This window comes from Gouania willdenowi, chromosome 24 (genome assembly GCF_900634775.1).
Source record: "Gouania willdenowi chromosome 24, fGouWil2.1, whole genome shotgun sequence".
NCBI classification, from domain to species: domain Eukaryota; kingdom Metazoa; phylum Chordata; class Actinopteri; order Blenniiformes; family Gobiesocidae; genus Gouania; species Gouania willdenowi.
The window spans coordinates 1,674,418-1,694,330 of record NC_041066.1 but is presented as its reverse complement, the minus strand read 5'-3'; the positions used below and the strand labels follow the sequence as shown (position 1 = coordinate 1,694,330).

Here is a 19,913-nt window from a genome sequence, read left to right as displayed (position 1 = left end):
TAGTGTGACTTTTTTATTATCTCAATCTTCCACAGCAATATTCATTAAAAACCAACAGAACACCTTTGTTACTGTCCTTTTTACATTTGTATAAAATACACAGATCCTGTGTACGGCTTCGTTGTGATGACGGATTAAAAGTTGATGCACAATTAGGTGAAAACGTACAGAAAAGCACAAACACACACTGCAATATTAAAGTCTTTGTCATAAATTAACAAAATAAAAGTATTGCAACAGTCCCACATTGAAAAACTGAAGGGTTGCAGTACTCAGCAGAGTATGAAGTGTCTGAACTGCTGGAGTGGAAACCAGTACAATCATTAATGGACAGGATGGGACTGATGAAGGTCATTTACAGCAGAAACATGAAGACGACGCAACATGAGCTTTTTTAACGTCTTCAGTCAGCGACAGGATGAAGAGCTCAGCAGCACCAGTGGAACCAGGGCTCCCATCAGAACTGGTCCAGCAGCTGTCGTAGGTACGGGGCCTTGGAGAGCTGTCTGTTGACCCGAGTCAGTTTGTAGAGGACGGGACAGTCCAGAGATACGCACGGAACCTGTCGCTCAGCACAGCCGCTACAGTTCCTGCACAACTACACACAAACACCACCAGTATAATCAGTCCGTGTACACAACATCACTGGTAAACGCATTTCAGTTCAGGGGACAAATATGGATTAGTTTTATCTAAAGTGGGCCACAGATTTTAGGTGAAACTTTTTATGAATTGTATCGGCCAGCTCTTCATTTCAAAATAATGTTGATTTTGAAAACCAATTTATGTGGAATTGTTTGAAAGAAATTGCAAGATTTGTGGAAAAAAATGGGAGTTCTTTCCACAATTTCCAATTAAAAATTACTGCATCCATGTGATATAAACAAAGAAAAACCTCAAGCACCTAGAATTTCATTATAATGGTGAATATGACAACTGGATTATTTGGTAATTTACACAAAAATTTGTGTTTTCTTTGTCATTTTTACTGCCTCCAAAGGGCCAGATTTGGCCCCGGGCCTTGAGTTCAGTCATTTTTTTAAATTTCAGATAATTAAGATAATATTTTATCAAGTTTTTGTGTCACTTTGTTTCTTTGTTGAATAAATAAATAACCACTTGATAATGAAACCTTGACCTGTTCTCTAGCGCCACCATCAGGACAAACCTTAAAATTAGAATTAATTAATCTTGAATAGTTTTCACCCAAATCTTCTCAAATGTACTGAGAATATTAATTAATACTAGAGTATGAACCATATTAGTTGTGGTGATGCTATGAGCTTTCCTGCAGTGCCACCATCAGGGCAAACTTTCAGGTTTAGAGTTGGTTTATCTTGAAAATCTTTGCTTTGCTAGCTGCTTATGTTTGTGTTTGCCTGCTTGAAATTTCAATAAAGATTTACTATTTCATGTTGATTTGGCATTGCTGTTTACCATCACAAGAAGTGAAATGTTTCACAAGATGAGTGTGTTCATGTTCCTTCTGTGGGTGTTACTTTCAGAAAATGTAATAAAATGTAAAAAATACTTTTAAAGTTTCTATCTGATCAACAGGTTTTAGTCTGGGTTCTTTTCATTTTCTCCACTCTTTCATGCGTTGGAAGTACAGGTGTAAGAAAACATCAATTTGGCGATATATTGTGATATTTCACCGTGCAATTATTGTACCGAAATGTTTTTAACAAAAAAAAAAAAAAAGATTTAATGATGCTAACGCTAGGTCACTGAGGCTGTGTTCACACTGCAGGTAAATGTGGCCCAAATCTGGGGAGTCAAGTGATCAGGTGTGATTTTTTAAAGCAGTGTGAACTAGTGGGGAAACGGATCATAATTGATCCATGATCTGTACGGCTCTCTCTCCACGGTTTGGTACACACGTGGTCCGTGGATTGGTTGACAAAAAAAAAGTTTTTATAATGATCCGCATCATTAGTAATGCCTTGATGAAACCTGTTCTGTTTGCGACAACCGTGTGTGTGTGTGACCCGCGCATGTGTGGTTTGCGCTCCTGGTCGTGTGTGTGTGATTGTGTGAAACAGAGACACACACACAGACAGACAGAGAGAGAGAGGAACAGCTGTGTGCATGCATGCATGTGTACATAATGTTTATGCCTCCGTCCATCCATGTCTTTAAGGCTTTTATTAAATAAATATTAGCTCTAGTCCTGATGGCCATCCTTGACTATTGTAAGAATTTGAAATTATAAACTCGGATCTGCTTTCTTTTCATTCTTTTTTGATGATGTGGGCGTAGGCTAGTTTTTAATTCACTCTCCATGTTTAGAAGGTGTCATGCCTCAAGTTTTTTCCATACATTTACCTGTTTAAAGGATGAAGGTGACATGCCTTATATTGCACTTTAATTTGCTTTTATATGATTCAAAAATATTAAAGCATTGGATTGACACCTCAAGTTAAATGTTCTTTGTATTTAATGAGCAGAAAAATGTTGCACTAAGTGTTCTACAAAATAAATGGAGAGCAAAGTTATTTGTCTTTTTTTCTATTTTTCTGCTGATCCAAAAATTGATTAGATCCGTAACTCAAAACTGTGATATGTTCTGAACAGTGAGTTTTTTTGATCCGTTGCAGTACTAGTGTGAACACTCAAATCTGACCCATACCTGATTTTAAACCACTTTCATATGTGGTCCTGAATCAGATACAGATCAGATCTTTTTCAATGAGACCTCAGTGTGAACGAACAAGGCAGATTGAATGTGTTTGATACGTTGACGTGATTATTAACAGCTGGAGCTGTGAAAGCGCTGTCCTCTGGACCAGAGAGTCAGGCTATAATCATCCACTGTTGAATCAATCCTTTTTCTGCACAAAAACATTGATTATCCTTATATTTGATACGTTGATTATGTAAATATATCCACTGTCTTGTGTGCGCACTGTGCCTGTGTTTGACGTGTGCGTGCTTCCCCGTGCGCTGATCTGATGTTGACATTAACATCTGTCTGTTAATAAAAGCAATGCTTACCACTAAAACAAAGGCAAATATGTTATTTGTATGAGGAAACAAATAGGTTTTAACTGTCGGTTTCAGGTCGGGCTCTGATATAAAAACCTAATGTCTGTAGGTTTCTTCTTTACTCTGTCGGGTTCTGGTCAAACCTTAAACAAGGTTCATATCATAAATGGTTTGTGTTTAAAAGCAAATCTGCACAACAAAAAGCCAAAACTAAATATTTGTCTTTTTTCTTTTCTCCTCGTCCTCCTCCACCTGCTCGTTCATTCTCAGCTCCACTGTAAAAACTCTTTGAGAGAAACATGACAATGCATGTGTGAGTCAGATAGGAGCCACAAACCGTTCACACTGGAGTCTGATACATGTCACATTTTAAATGGTAATGTGAACAGATGAACAAAAAAACAGATCTGAGCATTAAGGCTTGCAGTGTGAACGTAGCTCCACTAGGTGTCAGCGAACGCACCATCAGACCTTGTTAAACTATCTCACTCCTCAATGCATTTTAGCTTTTATTTTCATAAAACACACTGGGCACTTTTATAGATGTAAGTGGTTACTGATACATTTAAGAACTTAACAGAATCACAATCTGTTGTGGAAGAAAAAGTTTCACTTTTTTGAAAAACGTAATTTGACGTTTGATAAACATAACATTTGTTTTTAATGTTGCTACTTAAATTACAGTTAGTTACCATTTACTTGTTCTCACAAGTTTAAAAACAATGAAATAAATTGTATTTCATACTATTTTGTACATGTAAAGATATTGTTTAGTATTGGGATATGTCGTATCGTGACATGTCCACTCCTGGTTAGGAGCAGTAATGGTGCCTCCTCACCTTCAGCAGCGTCTCCTGTTCACTCTCCCACTGCCTCATGTTCTGATGGAGAGTAACGGTGACTTTCTGAGGCTCAGAGCGGCACCGTGAACACACGCCCAGCTGGGTCAGATCATCACACACTGGGCAGTGAAGGGTGGTGAAGTACTGGGAGATGGTTCCTTTCCTCCCCGTCTCCTCCCCTCCCCCCACTGAGGAACACGATGCCTTCTGGACCTGAGGAGACAAATGGAACATTTTAAACAGGTTGAAACACAGAGCAGGTCTTTATCGCTTTAAATGCTGAGTCATGGTTTGAGTAATCTGATCCTCTAGGCCCAGTTTATTAAAAGGTTTAATCTGGATAAAAATGAACTGGATTTGGTAATCCTTTATTTTGCTATCCATGATCATGTGTAATCCATTTGACTTTTGAGCCAGTTTTCAAAGCAATATCAGATTGGATCAATCAGATCTGGATAGGAACTTACCACAACCACAACCAGAACCACAACCAGTAAACGGGACGTACAACAACAGACAATAATTATTCACGAGTTCTGATTTCATAAACCAGTGATGCCATTGCTTTATTATCCTGTTTTATCATTGTATGTATCACTAAACAATCATCTAAAAAACAAAACAACCATATTTTTGATTGTTTGAATATACATTAATTAGTGACACAATTAAATATATTATGTGTATGTATGTATTGAGCTGTTTAAGGATTGTTTTATGAGGCTAAACTCTACTTTTCTGTAGATCTATACTGTTATAGCTCTATAATCACTGTAGTCTGACAGATGAACAAATCAAATTAAAACCTTATGAATGAATTGAATATCTTGTAGATTATACTGCAGGATTATTTGATACACTTTTAAAGCTTCATTACATTTTGAGCCTGAAATCCACACTGAACCCGTTCTTCTGATGAGATCAGTTTAATCCAGATTCTGTTGATCAAAGTAATCCCAATCCTACTGAAATGTTGTGAAAAACACAAACAAAAAGTTTGATACCGATCAAAATTAAGATTAGATTATGTGATCTAATCTGATTACAAAATCTATTTTTTCTTTTGAAAATCCCATTTTCAAGATTTGATCCAATCCGTTATCCAGGATCTGAGCTGATGACTTTAGAAAAACAGGCTCTGATGTTCTTCCTCTTTACCCTGTTCTATCCTGAGGTTGATCTCTGACCTTTGACCTCTGCTGGTTTCTGTTCACAGGAAGCTTTTCCTTTGCGTTGTTGCTGATGCTCAAGTGGAAATGTTGACTTCTTTTTATAAAAACACAGCTGTACATAATGCAATGGCCGTCCTGCCCTGGCATGACTTGAATTCAACATTGAACAAATAAAGCTAAATTGAAATGAATATAATGAGTAATCTTACTGAAAGATGTTAAAAGACTCCCAAAGATAAAAAAAAACAATACTAGTATTCTTAAAGCTCAGCCAGCAGAGGGCGATCATGCTCTGTTCTGAGCTCTCTCGTCTCCTTTGTTCTCTCCTTTTTCTGATGTGCAAAGCTATGAAACACGTTATGTCCCAGTCCTTTGATGTATCAGTGCTGAATCTCACCCTGGGCAGCTCCTGGTACCATGACAACACATCCACTCCGATCAGATGGAAGAGGCGGGCCAGCGGCGGCAGAATTTGTTTGGTGATGTAATAGGTGGAGTTGAGACGAAGGCCCGGGTCCTGCAGAACCTCCATTGGCCTCCGCACCAACTGTATGAGAGGCATGCCCGGCATCCCATAAACTATCACATAGGGCACACGCTCCCCAACACGTGGTTCCAGCCGTCGGTCGTACGCCATCATTCGCCTGAAATAGAAGGAGCCGATGGTTGTTGTGAGTTACATTTTTAAAGGTCCAGTATTTCAATCATCTCCATTTGTTCTAAGAACCCCAACATCATCATATTTGAGGTTTATTTTCCCAAACTTTCCTGTTTACCAGAGTTTTGCCTCTGAAAAGTCACTTTCATGACACTTCTAAAAACAGGCTGTTTTGGGGACTTTATGCATATGCATGAGTGGGCGTGTCTGTAGACGCTGACTCCACACAACAGCTGATCACCATAGCAATTTTATTTTGCTATCCACACACTCTCGTTATTGTTTTCAGCCAAAAAACTGCACATCACAGTAAAATGCATGACTATATACTGTAAGAGGCTATTGTGATTGTGAGTCCGACAAACGCTGCTTCAGGGTGTGTGTTTATCACATCAGCAGCAGAGTCAGTCAGCTGAGTCAGCTGATTCAAACTATCACCAGAGCTGATTAGAGCGGAACGATTTTGGAAAATAATGTAATTGCGATTTTTTTCCTCAATATTGCAAATATTATAAAGCGATTATTTTTTCAAGGGCCTCTTGTCATGTATTTTTCAATGAACACAAGCAATAAATCAATCTGTTTCATAATAAACAATTCAGATTTATTTAAACTTCAAATAAATATAAAATATAAAGCACAGTTTACAACAGTAAAGCAAACAAATCTGTGGCTTTACCTCTTCAACATTAGGGATGGGTATACTACTGTACTACTACTCTTATCGATCCTGTACTTGATCGATACCTTACTTTTTTTAAATTAATGGAAAAACACAAAATAACAAAAAAATAATGAACATCAATCTGTTTATTTTTGAACATTTTTAACAATATGGCACACAAAATAAATGAAAAATACAAAATAAATAGTTCTAAATAAAACACTATAAATGTATGAATAAAACAGTAAAAAATACCATATAAATAACTTTTTTATATTAACAAAACACTAAACCAACTATCTAAACAAATACAAATATTCAAATCAAGCATATCAAACAACCTAACAATGAAAAATTGTGCAAAAGCAGAATTAGTGAGCTGTGCCTCTGATGCTGCGGCTGCACTGGCTCATGACGAGGCTATGTTGATTTACCCCCGTTTTACCATATTAACTCACAAGTTTTAGCTGTACGATAATATATGATTGCAAGTCACTACTCCAACGAAACGTTGCTGATAGCCGAGGCACGGTAGTGCAGAGAAACCTACGCAGCGGGTTTGCCTGCCACTGGTGGTAGGCGGCATGACAGACGGCAGAAGCGTGGCTGCCACAGAGGACTATCGGCTAGGCTAAAGGCTAAGCCGTGGAGAACTCCGCACGGCGCACACACACACACAACTCATCTGCTTCAGCTGCTCTGGTTCTGCAGTGGCACACACTTTTGACTCAAAATCACAATAGCCACTTAAATAGCCATGTGTTTTACTGTAGTGTGCAGTTATTTGGCTGAAAACAATAGTAAGAGTGTGTGGATAGCGTCTACAGACATGCCTACTCATGAAGCGAGGCGAACAGGTGAGCACAATCTACAGTAGCCCCTCCCATCAGTCAGCTCCACACGTGGGTTCTTAAGGAGGAGTGACAGGCAGCACGGCATTATCAACGGTTGTTTGAGGCTTGAAGATTAACGCCACCTTAAAAATACCGGTAACAGGGCCGATAAGGATGTAGCTTGTCGGTCCAAAATTTTTGTTTTGCAATTTGCGATTAGAAAATCGCGTTTTATGATATTGCAAGAATATCACAAATGCGATTAATGGTTCAGCCTGATAGTCCCTTTCTTGTCATCCTCTCCTCTTCTAACCACAAGAATATTCCATTTAAGGGGATAATCATTTGTTTTGTCTAACCGCTGCGTCGCTTTGTGCATTGTGTCACAAACAAGTCAGTTCATGTCAAAGGTGATACGAGGCGATATAATGGCTACTAAAAATGGAACTGATTGAGCGCTCACACTGCGCTTCAGATTATCTATATACTGAATGTAAATATATTATCTGTGGATAAAGGGACTAGTGGTTAAGGGAGCAGGCTTGTAATGGTAGGCTCACTGGTTCTAATCTCCCTGGTTCGTCACTGTGAGATGTTGATCAGTCCCTTATATTAACCCTAACTGCTCCATGGTGCTACACTGTGGTTGCTCACTGCTCCTCAGGGAGGGGTTAAATGCAGAGAATCCATTTTGTGTATGTAACTTTACATATGACAAAATATATATATATATATTTTATATTAAACCGCAGTGTTCGTTTTAGCTGTGAGGTAGTTTGCGGGGGAGGAGCTCACATTCTTATAGGGTAGGAGGAACCAGGATTGAAAGGAGGAGGAGTTGGATTTTTCTCACGTTGTGACGTCAACGCAAGAAACAGAAATGTATCAACTTCGGCCCTCTGAATGAGGCTAAAGGAATGAATATCACTACAGCAAAACCATTATAAAGTTATTTTTTCACAATACTGTCCTTTTATATTATAATTACATCTTCAATTATTCATGTTTAATTAAAACTCAATTACAGTTATTATGACTGTAATTTTAATTGTAATTGAAAAAAAATGCCAATTATTATTTTTCTCCTGGAAGTCAATTACAATTATGCTCTTAATTACTAAAGTTCAATTAAAATTAATTACAAATAATGAGCCTTTAATTTGGGTTGGGGTCAATTATAATTGTAATCACGTAGTTGGTAATTAATTACATTTATGTCGTAATTATAATTGTAATCTTTAATCTGTAATCTTTATTTACTGTTACACTCGTCCTCATCAATGATGAGCAGAAACATCAACAATCTGTTTTACAGGAAATGTACTTTGATCTCCTGACATGTATGTTAAGGTTGCTGGAATCACTGCGCGGAAGTCAAGGGCACATCAATTCAATCAGCAGACGCCTCTGCAGAAGACTGGCAGTTGACAGTGGAAACATGTCAGGAGATCAAAGTAAATTTCCTGAAGAACCGTTGTCGAAATGAATGAAATCTTGACATATTATTCTAAAAGAAGACAAAAGAACTTGCTGGAATTATTGCCAGGCAACAGACTCAGGTACTGCACATCTGTTATAGGATAACTCTCACACACGCACGCACACACACCTGGTGAGCTCCAGCGCAGGCACACAAGCTCCAGGCCTGTAGGAGCCACTGCCTCGGTACTCTTTGGCAAAGGTTAGGTCCTGCATGCTGGCGCGTCCGTCCAGAACCTTCACACACTGTCTCTGCACAAACTGCTTCACCTGACTAATGTCCCGCGTCTCAAAAAGCAGTTTGATGGAACGCTGCAGGATCTGAGACGTGAAGAGAAGAGACGTGGATCAGGCCCGTGATTGGTGGAGAGGAGGTGGAGATTGTTTCTCCCGTTACCTTGGAAACCGCTGGGCATCCATCACGACGCACAGTCTCAATTCCTTTGGCGTCAAACACGGGCTCCGTCTGCTCAGGACTCTCATACATGTAGCCCACGTAGCGCTTCTTAGTCTGCAGCACGCAGGGGAGGTACACCTGGACGGACACACACACACGGACACGGACACACACACACACACACAGTGAATAGGGGTGGGATACGATACGCCATACAAAGCTCGCGATAACGATTATCTTACAATATGACCATACTGCGATTATCAATATATTAGTCAGAAATCAATCTACGATAATCTGACATAAAAAAAAAAGAGTAAGTGAAAAAATACAATTTCTGAAAGACAATAAATTGAAAAATATTACACTATTTTAGTGCAACATTTCTGTAAATAAGTGTCAACATACCAATGTAAACAAATAAGTATCTACAACAGTGCTTTCTTACCAGTGCAATATTCAAGTAAATAATATTATGGTTCCTTCAACATTGACAAAATACCTGCACATTTTAGTGAAAAAGCAGAAAATGTTTTGAAAATAAATAAATAAATTAAAATTAAAATTAAAAAAAGAAATTAAAAAAAATATTTTAAAAATTGATAGCGCGAACATAACGATAATTGATCATGCAAAAAAAAATATTGCGATATATAGCTGTATCGAGATATATATGATATATCCCCACACAGTCACAGTCCTACCTGTGACTGTGTGGGGACCAACAATCAGGTCCCTACACACTGTCTTTAAAACTAGGGCTGAAGGATTTTGGAAAATAATCTAATTGCGATTTTTCCCTCAATATTGCGATTGTGATTTAATATGCAATTATTTTTTCAAGAGCTTCTTGTCATGTATTTTTCAATGAACACAAGCAATAAATCAATCATAATAAACAATTTCAAATTTATTTAAATAGATATTAAATATACATTTTAAAGCAGAGATTACAACAATAAAGCAAACAAATCTGTGGCTTTACCTTTTCAACATATCTAACTAATTTCACATTTCATGTAAACATGTGGACTGTACTTCTTAAACACTCTCTAAACTTAACAGGACAAGGAAAAAGAAATTATAACACGATATCGCAAATGCATTTAATCGTTCAGCCTTAATTAAAACCAAACTTTGTGATCTTAGTTTACTTAAGCTGTGTTCAAAATGGCATTCTCTGTACTATGCATGACAAACTCAATGAGTATATACTGTCTACTATATACTATAAGTATGTTTATAAGTTTCCAAAGACCTACATCGACAAAAACCTGAATCACACTGAGGTTAAATATCTACGTTGATTCTCCACCTTTGAAAGTTCTGAAAACATTTTAATCAGAATCAGAAATGTTTTTAATGGCCATGTACAGTTTTAAGGACAGTACAAGGAATTTGTCTCGGTAAGTGAGAAAATGACCAAATAGATTTAAACAGAGGTGTCAAACTCACTTTAGTTCAGGGACCAAAAATGGACCAGTTTGATCTCAAGTGGGCCACAAATTTTAGGTGGGGGAAACAAAAGATCAATTTTAACATTATTGTGCTCTAGTTTTCATCATCAGTCCCTGCAGGATCTTCTCTTCAAAAATTATTGATTTTGTGAATTTGCGTATTTGGTAATATTTATACACAATTTATGTTTTCTTTATCATTTTTAGTGTCTTCTGTGGGCCAAATTGGTTGCTCTAAAGGGCTAGATTTGGCCCCCGTGGCTCGAGTTCGACACATGTGAAGTAGAATATCAACATGTGCTCATTTCAGCATTAAAACTTGCGGGAACACATTTCATGATGGCATGATGAAATTTCTGGAGAATCTCCATGGTGCTATTGACAAAACTTCCTGTTAACTTCAAAACAAGAGTCCTATTTACAAAAGCTAATGGAAGACAAGAAGATATGCTTTTATTTGGAAAAGGGGATGTTTGATTATTAGCTTGAAGCCAGTCCCAGGATGATGTTATATTCTGCTCACAATGCATCATGGGGTGGTTGAGTATGACTAGTGTGTTCACTAGGGTGGTTCACAAAATGTATTTTTAAGAAATTGTGCCAGATGGCTTTTTACCTTGTTCCATTGACCCAGTGAGCATCTGTTACCAAAAACAGCTGCACATTTAGGGGTGGCACACTTCTTCAATGTTGATGTTTATTCTATTTTCAGGAATAGTGTTTGAACTGTTCTAATGTTCTTACTCACTTAGTATAAATACAGAAAATAAACTATTAATGACCATACTTACCTTAGTTTCTAATATCTGTGAAAGTTACACATTCCTTGGTTGAGAAAAAAAAAAAAATTGTGAAAAGGTGTGCCACGCTTTACGGACGTTTTATTGGCTCAATTTTTATTACAGATGTTTAAAATATCAATAGGAACAAGACAAAATGTGATCTGGCAAAATTTGAAGAACTTTTTTTTATACCATTATAATGTGAACCACACTATTGCCCACTGTGTAAACATAAAAATGTCCCCAAATAGTATACATCCAGGTATTTATCACATACTCAATCTTTTCATACTATCTAATGTGAACTACACTCTAATTATGAAATCAGACTTAGTATGAGTAGTACGTTAGTGTGTGTGTGTGCGTGTGCGTGTTAAAACCTTTTCAAACTTGAGTTTCACAGGTTTGGGGTTGGTGGCGGTAACAGCCTCTGCGATCTCGTTGCCGATCTTGAAGGCCTGACTTTTTGTGGCTCCCTTTAGCAGAACAAACAGACTGACACACGCACACACCCACACACACACACACGCACACACACACACGAGAGAGCATGAAACACTCACCAACCATACATTACAATGTGTACAAACATGGTAACAGAGTCCAGAGTAAGGGTGTTCATTACCATGAATCTACCACGATTCACAAGTTATGTTATGATATATCCCAATACGATATACAGTATATTGCCATATCAATAATTACAAATTTCACCTTTACAAAGAACAAAACTTTTTTAAAATTGTGAAAACAAGTAAATGGTAACTAACTGTAATTATGATTTATGATTTACTGTTTTATTTCCAAAAAATTGCAAATACAATAATACAAGAAACAATATTACAATAATAGATATGATGTTGATGGCTTCCAAAAAAAAAACAATAATTACATATATTACTGCATACACATACTTTTTGTGTTCAAAGGGCAGTGGGTGGAAATATAAACTTAGTAGTTTCACCCTTTTTCCTTCATTACAGTAAACAAATAATCTAATTCTCAGCATCCTGTTTTCTAATCATTGCAGCTGTTAATGAATTAATCATCTTTACATCATTTTGATTATAATACACAAAAAAACAAACACAGTTAACAAAATGATCATACAACATCAAGATATTATCTTTATATTTTCTTTTAAATTGCTTGATATTTGTTCATTCTTTAATTGAAGTACAAATATAAAAAAGTGATGGTATTTTTATCAAACTGTTAAATTACATTTCTCAAAAAGGTTACTACAACAAAAAGCTTCAACATCAGATTCTGATTATGTTAAGTTCTTAAATTCTTTATAAAAAGTTTTTTTTAATGCAAATAAAGTACAACCAACTTCCAGCTAAAATGCATTGAGGAGTGAGGTCGTTTAATAAGGTCTGATGGTGCATTTACATGCTATGCATATGTTAGCGAAATGAAATGGTTTTCTTTAAAAAACAATTAGAAAAATTGATTTGGACATATTTTAGATCGATACAATAATCGCGGCGTGAAATATCGCGATATATCGCCAAATCGATTTTTACTTCCATCCTTAGTCCAGAGGGAGCAGTGCATGATGGGAGTGAGGCTGCCTACCTGTCAGTGTCTCCGTACACCACCCGTGCTCCCCACTTCTTAGTGTCATTGACCAGTTTGATGGCCCGCTCTAAAGTCTCTCTGGCTTTGTGCACAATGCTGTCTCCCACCTACACATGCACACGTGCACACACACGCACACACACACACGCACAGAGAGAGGGTCTTTAACTTGTTCACGGTGCAGGTGCTGAGCACAGTCGAGCTCACCTCTACACTTGGCATGCGTCCAGAGTAGTTAGCGGCCGTGTAGCCAAAGGTGACGTTAGCAATTAGCTTCAATCCGAGCTGCCGCGCGTCCAGCAGCTTCATCAGGGCTTTGTCCTGCTTGTAGGTCTTCATCGATTGCTTCACCATGATCCTGGTGTTGAGGATCTCCTCCAGCATGCTGGGAAGGACACCTTTACGCACTGAGGACTGAACAGGACACACACACACACACGAGAGTGTGAAACACTCACCAACCATAGAGCTGACTGATTGAACAGGTAATGATGCTGTGTTTAACACAAATATAGACTCACTATGTCTGATTATGTGTGTAACCACATTTAGCCTAAAAAAAAAAATCTCCGATTTATAAGAAAATTTTGATATTCAATTTTTTTTTTAATGCACTTAAAAATGACTGCAGACATCAGACATATTGTCAAAAGTGCAACTTTATCGCTGTGATTGTCCTCAAGAGTTAAAATGTATAGAACAATCCCAAAATAAAAAGTAAATGAGACTCTGTCATTCAACTATTTCAAGCTTTAACCCAGGTTTCAGCAGAAGTACAACAGCAACTTAACAGAAGCTCATGTTTTGTGATTAAGAAATCAGATAACTCCATATTTTATAATATATAACATTACAATTTAAAAAAAATGAACTCTTCCCTTAGCATCTCAGCATAGCACGAATAAAAAATTGAACATGCCTGTGGCACACATATAGCCCACTCAAAGGGTAAACACATGTAAACAAAGAGGGGGCGGGCTCACATCGGAATGAGAAAATGTCCAAAAAAACTGTGGTGGGAAAAAAGAAAAATATGTGAATATGATGAAAGAAATTATCTTGATAAGAATTTTCTAATGTTGTAGTCGGACAAAGAGGGTGCTAGAACCAACAAAGTTCCTGCCTTGACTAGAGGACAGCAGTCAGCATGAAGCATTAGGCATGAAATGAACAGGATGCAGAGCCGTACCTTAACAAAGGCAATGCCACCTGGAGACACGGTGATGTCGTTACGCAGCTGATGGAGAAGCTCTGGAGGAACCCGGAGGGAAGTGCAACCAAACTTAAACTCATCCGGCCTGAAACAGAACCACACAGTGTGTTAGAGTCAGTAACAAAGAATGGTTAGATCATAAGAGCTATAAACGTACAGACGCCGTGTAGGACGCTATTGGTTTCATTTAAAGTTGAGGGCGTGGCCGCAAATCAACATGTTAGGTTTGTTCAGAAGCGATCGCGTCCGGATTCTAACCTAGAGTCCTGACTTGACGTGATCCTGATGTGATAGTGCATGGTAATAAATAACGTAGCATTCCAGTAAAACGTGACCATAAAAAGCAGTAAATGGACTGATATGCAGACGTGGAGCAGTGAGGAGGAGACTTCATGTGGAGATTGAAACTCAACAGCTGAAACACAGAAATCTCCATTAAACCATTAATTGGCCAAGTCGTTTGAAGAGCACCCTCATCAGCCAATAGGACCTACACCTGACACTGATTAAGTGGAAACTGTAGCACTGAAGCTTTTAATGAGGGACTCTTATTTACCATTTCATTGAGTTTGAACAAAAAACAAACCCTTTGTTTGCTTTTTGTCATTTCTCGTCATAAATTAGCTCTGTAAACACATTATAGGTCAGCTAATGTCGCTGCTCACACACACACACACTTTATGTTCTGTTCATCTCACTGAGCTGTTGGTGCTGGATTTAACAATTCTAACAAAACCAGCATGAAGTGAAGATGTTCATTATCTCGTGATCCACATGTGACGATCACATGTTCAATCTTTGAAGATTGATGTAAGAAAAGAAAAGCGTTTTCAGCTCTTGCTGTTGCTATGCAACTACAGTCATCCTGTTAGTAGAAGCTCCATCACAGAGTGTGTTTCATTAAAATAATGTGCGTGTGCATGCCTGTGTCCTTGTGTGTGCACGTATGTATGCGTGTGGGCACGCGCGCACGCGTGCGTATGTGTATTTGTGTGTGTGTGTATGCGTGCTGCGTATGTGTGTGTGTACAGTCATCCTGTTAGTGGGTGCTTCATCACAGAGTGTGTGCTTCATTAAAATGTGAGTGTGTGTTGGGGCGTGTGTGCGTGCGACGTGCGACGTGCATGCATGCGTGTGTGTGTGCATGCATGCATGCTTGTGTATGTGTGTGTGCGTACATGCACGTGTGTGTGTGTGTGCATGCGTGCCTGTGCGTGCGTGCGTCCGTGTGGATGCCTATGTGTGTGCGTGCGTGCGTGAATTTATTTATGTGGGTGTGTGCGTGTGTATTTGTGTCTCCTTGTGTATTTGTGTGTGTGTGTGCGTGTGTGTGTGCGTGTGTGTGTGTGTGCGGGGGCACGTGTATGTGCATGTGTATGTATATGTGTGTGTCCTTACGTTCCCAGGCTGTCCACGTGGCCCAGGCAGGTGGAGTAGCAGTAGTTGTAAGCGATGACGATGGAGGGATAGAGCGACTGAAAGTCCAGCACCACCACAGAGTTGCTATAGAAACGGGACTCAGGCTCCATCACCAGGGGCAGACACTGTGGCGCCCTCTGCTGGGCCCTCTGCTGCACGCTGGGGGTCACTGGGATGTAGTTCAGGGGTTTGGCCACACGGAGCATCATCGACTCCACACGATACTGAACAATAACAGTGGGTTAAACCTTAAACCAGTCCTGGATCAGGAGTGGGTGAGTAGATGAACCGCTGAATACCTGAGATCCTCGGGTCAGGACGTGGAAGAACTGGATCCCAAAGAGTCGGGCCAGCTCACTGGTTCTACCGATGATGTCGTGCTGCTGCAGCAGCTGCATGGTGCCACGCAACCGGCTCACGTAATGGTCAACCATCTTCCACCTACAATCACACACAAAGACACACAACATAAACACATGCAATCAAATCGTCTAATTACAGAACGCACAACGCAGTCCAGAGATTTTTATAGCAACCCCTAACTTCACTACAGCCAACGAGGGTCAGCAGACGCTGAGTTTAGCAGTGAAACTATACGAGTAGATTTTAAAACAGCTAAACGTTTTGTCTATTTTAGCCCTCACATTCAAAGGGTGATTATCATCAACCCTGGTGCACTCAAAATGTTATACACAGTGATATACACAGTGGTTATTTTAACAATTTGAGCCCATTTCAGCTTGTTTTCTTACCCTTTTTCTGCAACTACACCAAAGTTGCCATATTTCAACCTATTTTGATCCCTTTTTTGCCATATTTTTTAATGCATTTTTGCTACATTCCTCTCATTTCTGCCACTTCATCAAACTGCAATGCCTTTTCTGCACATTTTTCAAGACATTTTGCACCCTTTCCACCTAATGTTGCATTATTTGACCCTTTGTCATTTATAACCTCTTTTCACCATATTTCATGCTTATTTTTGCCAATTTAACCACATTCACATTTTGCAATGCTCATTATTTGCCAGTTTAAACTAACCCCTTTCTGCCACTTTTAAGCCAATATTGACACTTTGAGCTTTTTTTTAACCACTTTTTTGTCCGTTTTTGTCCACTCTAATTTACAACTTTTAATCAATTTCAGTGGTTTTTAAAATCCCATTTCAAGACCTTTTCCACCATTTTTGGTCACTTTTGACCCATTTTATTTCTTTAAGAGGACTATAAACTATAGCACAAATAATAGTAAACTTCCTGGATAACAGTGGATATTATTCAGATGAATGAATAAATGTGGTTATCACAGATTCATAGAACAAAGCACAATCATTTTACTGACTATATGGATGGACCCCAAAAATCTCTCCCCTTTATTCCCCCTTATATATGGCCCTGTCTCCACATGAATGTTCTTCAATGTTCATGTCTGTGTTCAACCACCTTCAGCTACAGTGGAGGACCCCTGTCTGAGACCTTTATTTTGGGGGTCACGTATTGAAAAGGTTGAGAACCACTGGTTTATATAACACGTTCCCATACTGAAAGCATCTAACTGGGCTCAGTGTTCTCTGCTCAGTGGTGATACCAGAGAACAGAGTGCCAAGCTGTAGATTTGTCCTGTTCTCCGCTCTGACCTGCAGCTGAGGTCGGGAGCTGCTGTGAAGCTGACAGACTGTGAGTTTTGGGTTGGGGGAGTGGCTCACAGCAGCACAATGGCATATTTACAGACAATGACTAATTCGTTTTCAAAACTGTTTTTTTTAAACAATTATGTGTAATTGTATGTGTAAACGGCCCACCTGATGATCTCTAAAAACCCTGTTCTAGAGTATAAATGCTGTACGTCAAAAGAGTTAAACTTTAAATACAAACTATTAACGTGGGAAATGAGTGCTTCCAACAGCACAGCACACACAAGAGCACATTAACACACACATACCTGTATAAGTGGGTGTTGTGATCAAACCAATCAGAGAGCGTGCGGTGGGTGTAGAGAGGGAAACGCTGGTGGAGCACATGGAACGCCACATTTTCAAAGGTGTAGTTGTTCAAGGTAACCTGGAAACAGAAAACAAGCAGAATATGATTAATAAGTCCAAAGGATATCATAATGATTTTTAAGTTTCTGTCCAAAATGTGAAAATTATATTTGACAATATTGGACTAACAGATATAGTTTTATTTTAAGAGGGAAAAAAATCCAAATAAATTGTGATTTGGCTTAATTTATGGAAGACAGGCTTACATTATTACAGTAATACTATCAATTTACTAAAACTATCACTGTGATCATTCACAGTGAAATATCTGTGGTATTTTCCACACTAATAGTTATAGTGTAGTAATTCAGCTGTATAAAATCAAAGCTATGAATGTCGGCGTTCCAACAGAAAAATCACTAACATTTGTCAGAGCCAATACATAAATCATGTCCATCATTGAAAATCAGTGGAATATAAAATAACTTGATCCAGAATCCAGAAACTCTTCACAGGTAAAAGGAAGCATCTAATGCAGTGTTTTTCAACCTTGGAGTCGTGACCCCATGTGGGGCTGTATGGAATTTAAATGGGGTCGCCTGAAGTGTCTAGTGATTGATAAAAAATAATTAATGATCAAATTTTAACTGATTTTCTACATTATTATTGTGGTATTTTTCAAATTAAACCAACACACAATCCTAAACAACTGTATTCTATACTTTCACTTTGTCAAATCTAAATTTAGTTCAAATAAAATGCAGTATAAAAATATCTGAGCTGGCACAACTTGTTACTAATCATGGTTACTCTGTAATTCTAACACAGTATAACAAAAACTATTTATTGTGTTTGGGGATGCCAGAAAACTCTGATCAATATGGGGTCACGATCCAAAAAAGGTTTGGAACCTCTGATGTAATGGCTGTTATAGTTGCAAAAAGAGGCTCGGCCAAATATTGATGTGATATTTTTTTGTTTCAGCACAAATTGTATGCATTGTGTATGTCTGCATATTTGTTGTCATGTTTTCATGTATTTTGCACCATTTCTGTAAATCTAATAAACCTAAAATATTACTTTATGCATCAGCTAACTGAGGAAGAGGAAGTTGCTGATACAAACACCCAATTATTTAAAAACTCAAATAATGGAAATTGTCATCAACTGTGCGTGTCATGAGCAGCAAACACAGCAGGTTACAGGCACTGAAGTGCATGCTTGTGTGTGCGTAGTGCGTTATTTGGGGGGCGGGGGGGGTCGTCGTGCCGGACACGTGCCTCAGTCTTCATCACCCTCCACAGGTTGAGGATGATGCGTCCGATGATGTGGATCTCAGTCATGGTGTCGGCTCCGTACTCGTCTTTATCTGCAGAGAATCGGTTCTCTTTGGAGTCGCCTGAGGACACGCAGGGAGGACGAGAGCCAATCAGAGAGCAGAGAAGAACCCATTCAGCACTGGGGGGAAACACCCCCGATACACACACACACACAGTTAAATCCGAGAACTGCCCACTCTGATGACCTGATTCAGTGAGCAAGGATTATACAAAGCGCGCACACACTAACACTAGCGCGCACACACTAACACTAGCGCGCGCGCGCGCACACACACACACACACACACACACACACACACACACACACACACACACACACACACACACACACACACACACACACACACACACACACACACACACACACACACACACACACACACACACACACACACACACACACACACACACACACACACACACACACACACACAAATAACTCCTCTGAGTTTAAATGATACAAATACAAAATGATGAACAAACAGTTACAAAGATTATTAAATACTACAGGTTTTTCTTTCAAACACCAGAGAAATTATTCTAAAACATGTAAAGATCAGGTCAACTTACCTTATCCTCTGCTGCAGTGATTCTGTTTGACATAATTCTCATGTGTACGCTGATTAAGGGTGTAAGAAAAAATTGATTTGCCAATATATTGCAATATTTCACCGCATGATTATCGTACCAATCAAATAAATGTCTAAATCAATTTTTTAAATCTTATTTTAACACAAAAACCATTTAATTGTGCAAAATATGCATAGCACGTAAACACCAGGTCACGAGGTGTCAGTGAACGCACCATCAGACTACGTCACTCCTCAATGGCTTTTGGCTGGAAGTTGATTTACACTTTTAAGAGTTTAAGAATTTAACAGAATCAGAATCTGTTGTAGAAGCAAAAGTTTAACTTTTTGAAAATTGTAATTTGACAGTTTCATAAATATACCACTTGTTTTTAATATTTTAATTACCGTTAGTTACCATTTACAACAATTTAAATTTCATAATTTAATTTCATACCATTTTGTACTTTTAAAGGTGAAAAATCGTGATCACGATTCAAATTTGATTAATTGTGCAGCTCCATCTAAAATATGGTTT

The 19,913-nt window shown here is 38.5% G+C and overlaps 1 protein-coding gene across 1 annotated transcript in view; it reads right to left on the bottom strand.

Annotated features, from left to right (window-relative positions):
- Positions 1-19,913, bottom strand: part of rev3l (REV3 like, DNA directed polymerase zeta catalytic subunit) — a 69,108-nt gene continuing 49,195 nt past the window's right edge. The window contains exons 20-32 of the mRNA XM_028439323.1: positions 18,747-18,865; positions 17,427-17,545; positions 15,785-15,926; positions 15,465-15,709; positions 14,043-14,151; positions 13,061-13,267; positions 12,851-12,960; positions 11,650-11,764; positions 9,031-9,168; positions 8,764-8,954; positions 5,397-5,643; positions 3,825-4,040; positions 1-598 (exon numbers count right to left, since the gene is read on the bottom strand). Of these exons, the coding sequence (XP_028295124.1) occupies positions 458-598; positions 3,825-4,040; positions 5,397-5,643; positions 8,764-8,954; positions 9,031-9,168; positions 11,650-11,764; positions 12,851-12,960; positions 13,061-13,267; positions 14,043-14,151; positions 15,465-15,709; positions 15,785-15,926; positions 17,427-17,545; positions 18,747-18,865 (2,099 nt within the window). The 3' untranslated portion in view covers positions 1-457. The remainder of the gene's footprint in view (positions 599-3,824; positions 4,041-5,396; positions 5,644-8,763; positions 8,955-9,030; positions 9,169-11,649; positions 11,765-12,850; positions 12,961-13,060; positions 13,268-14,042; positions 14,152-15,464; positions 15,710-15,784; positions 15,927-17,426; positions 17,546-18,746; positions 18,866-19,913) is intronic.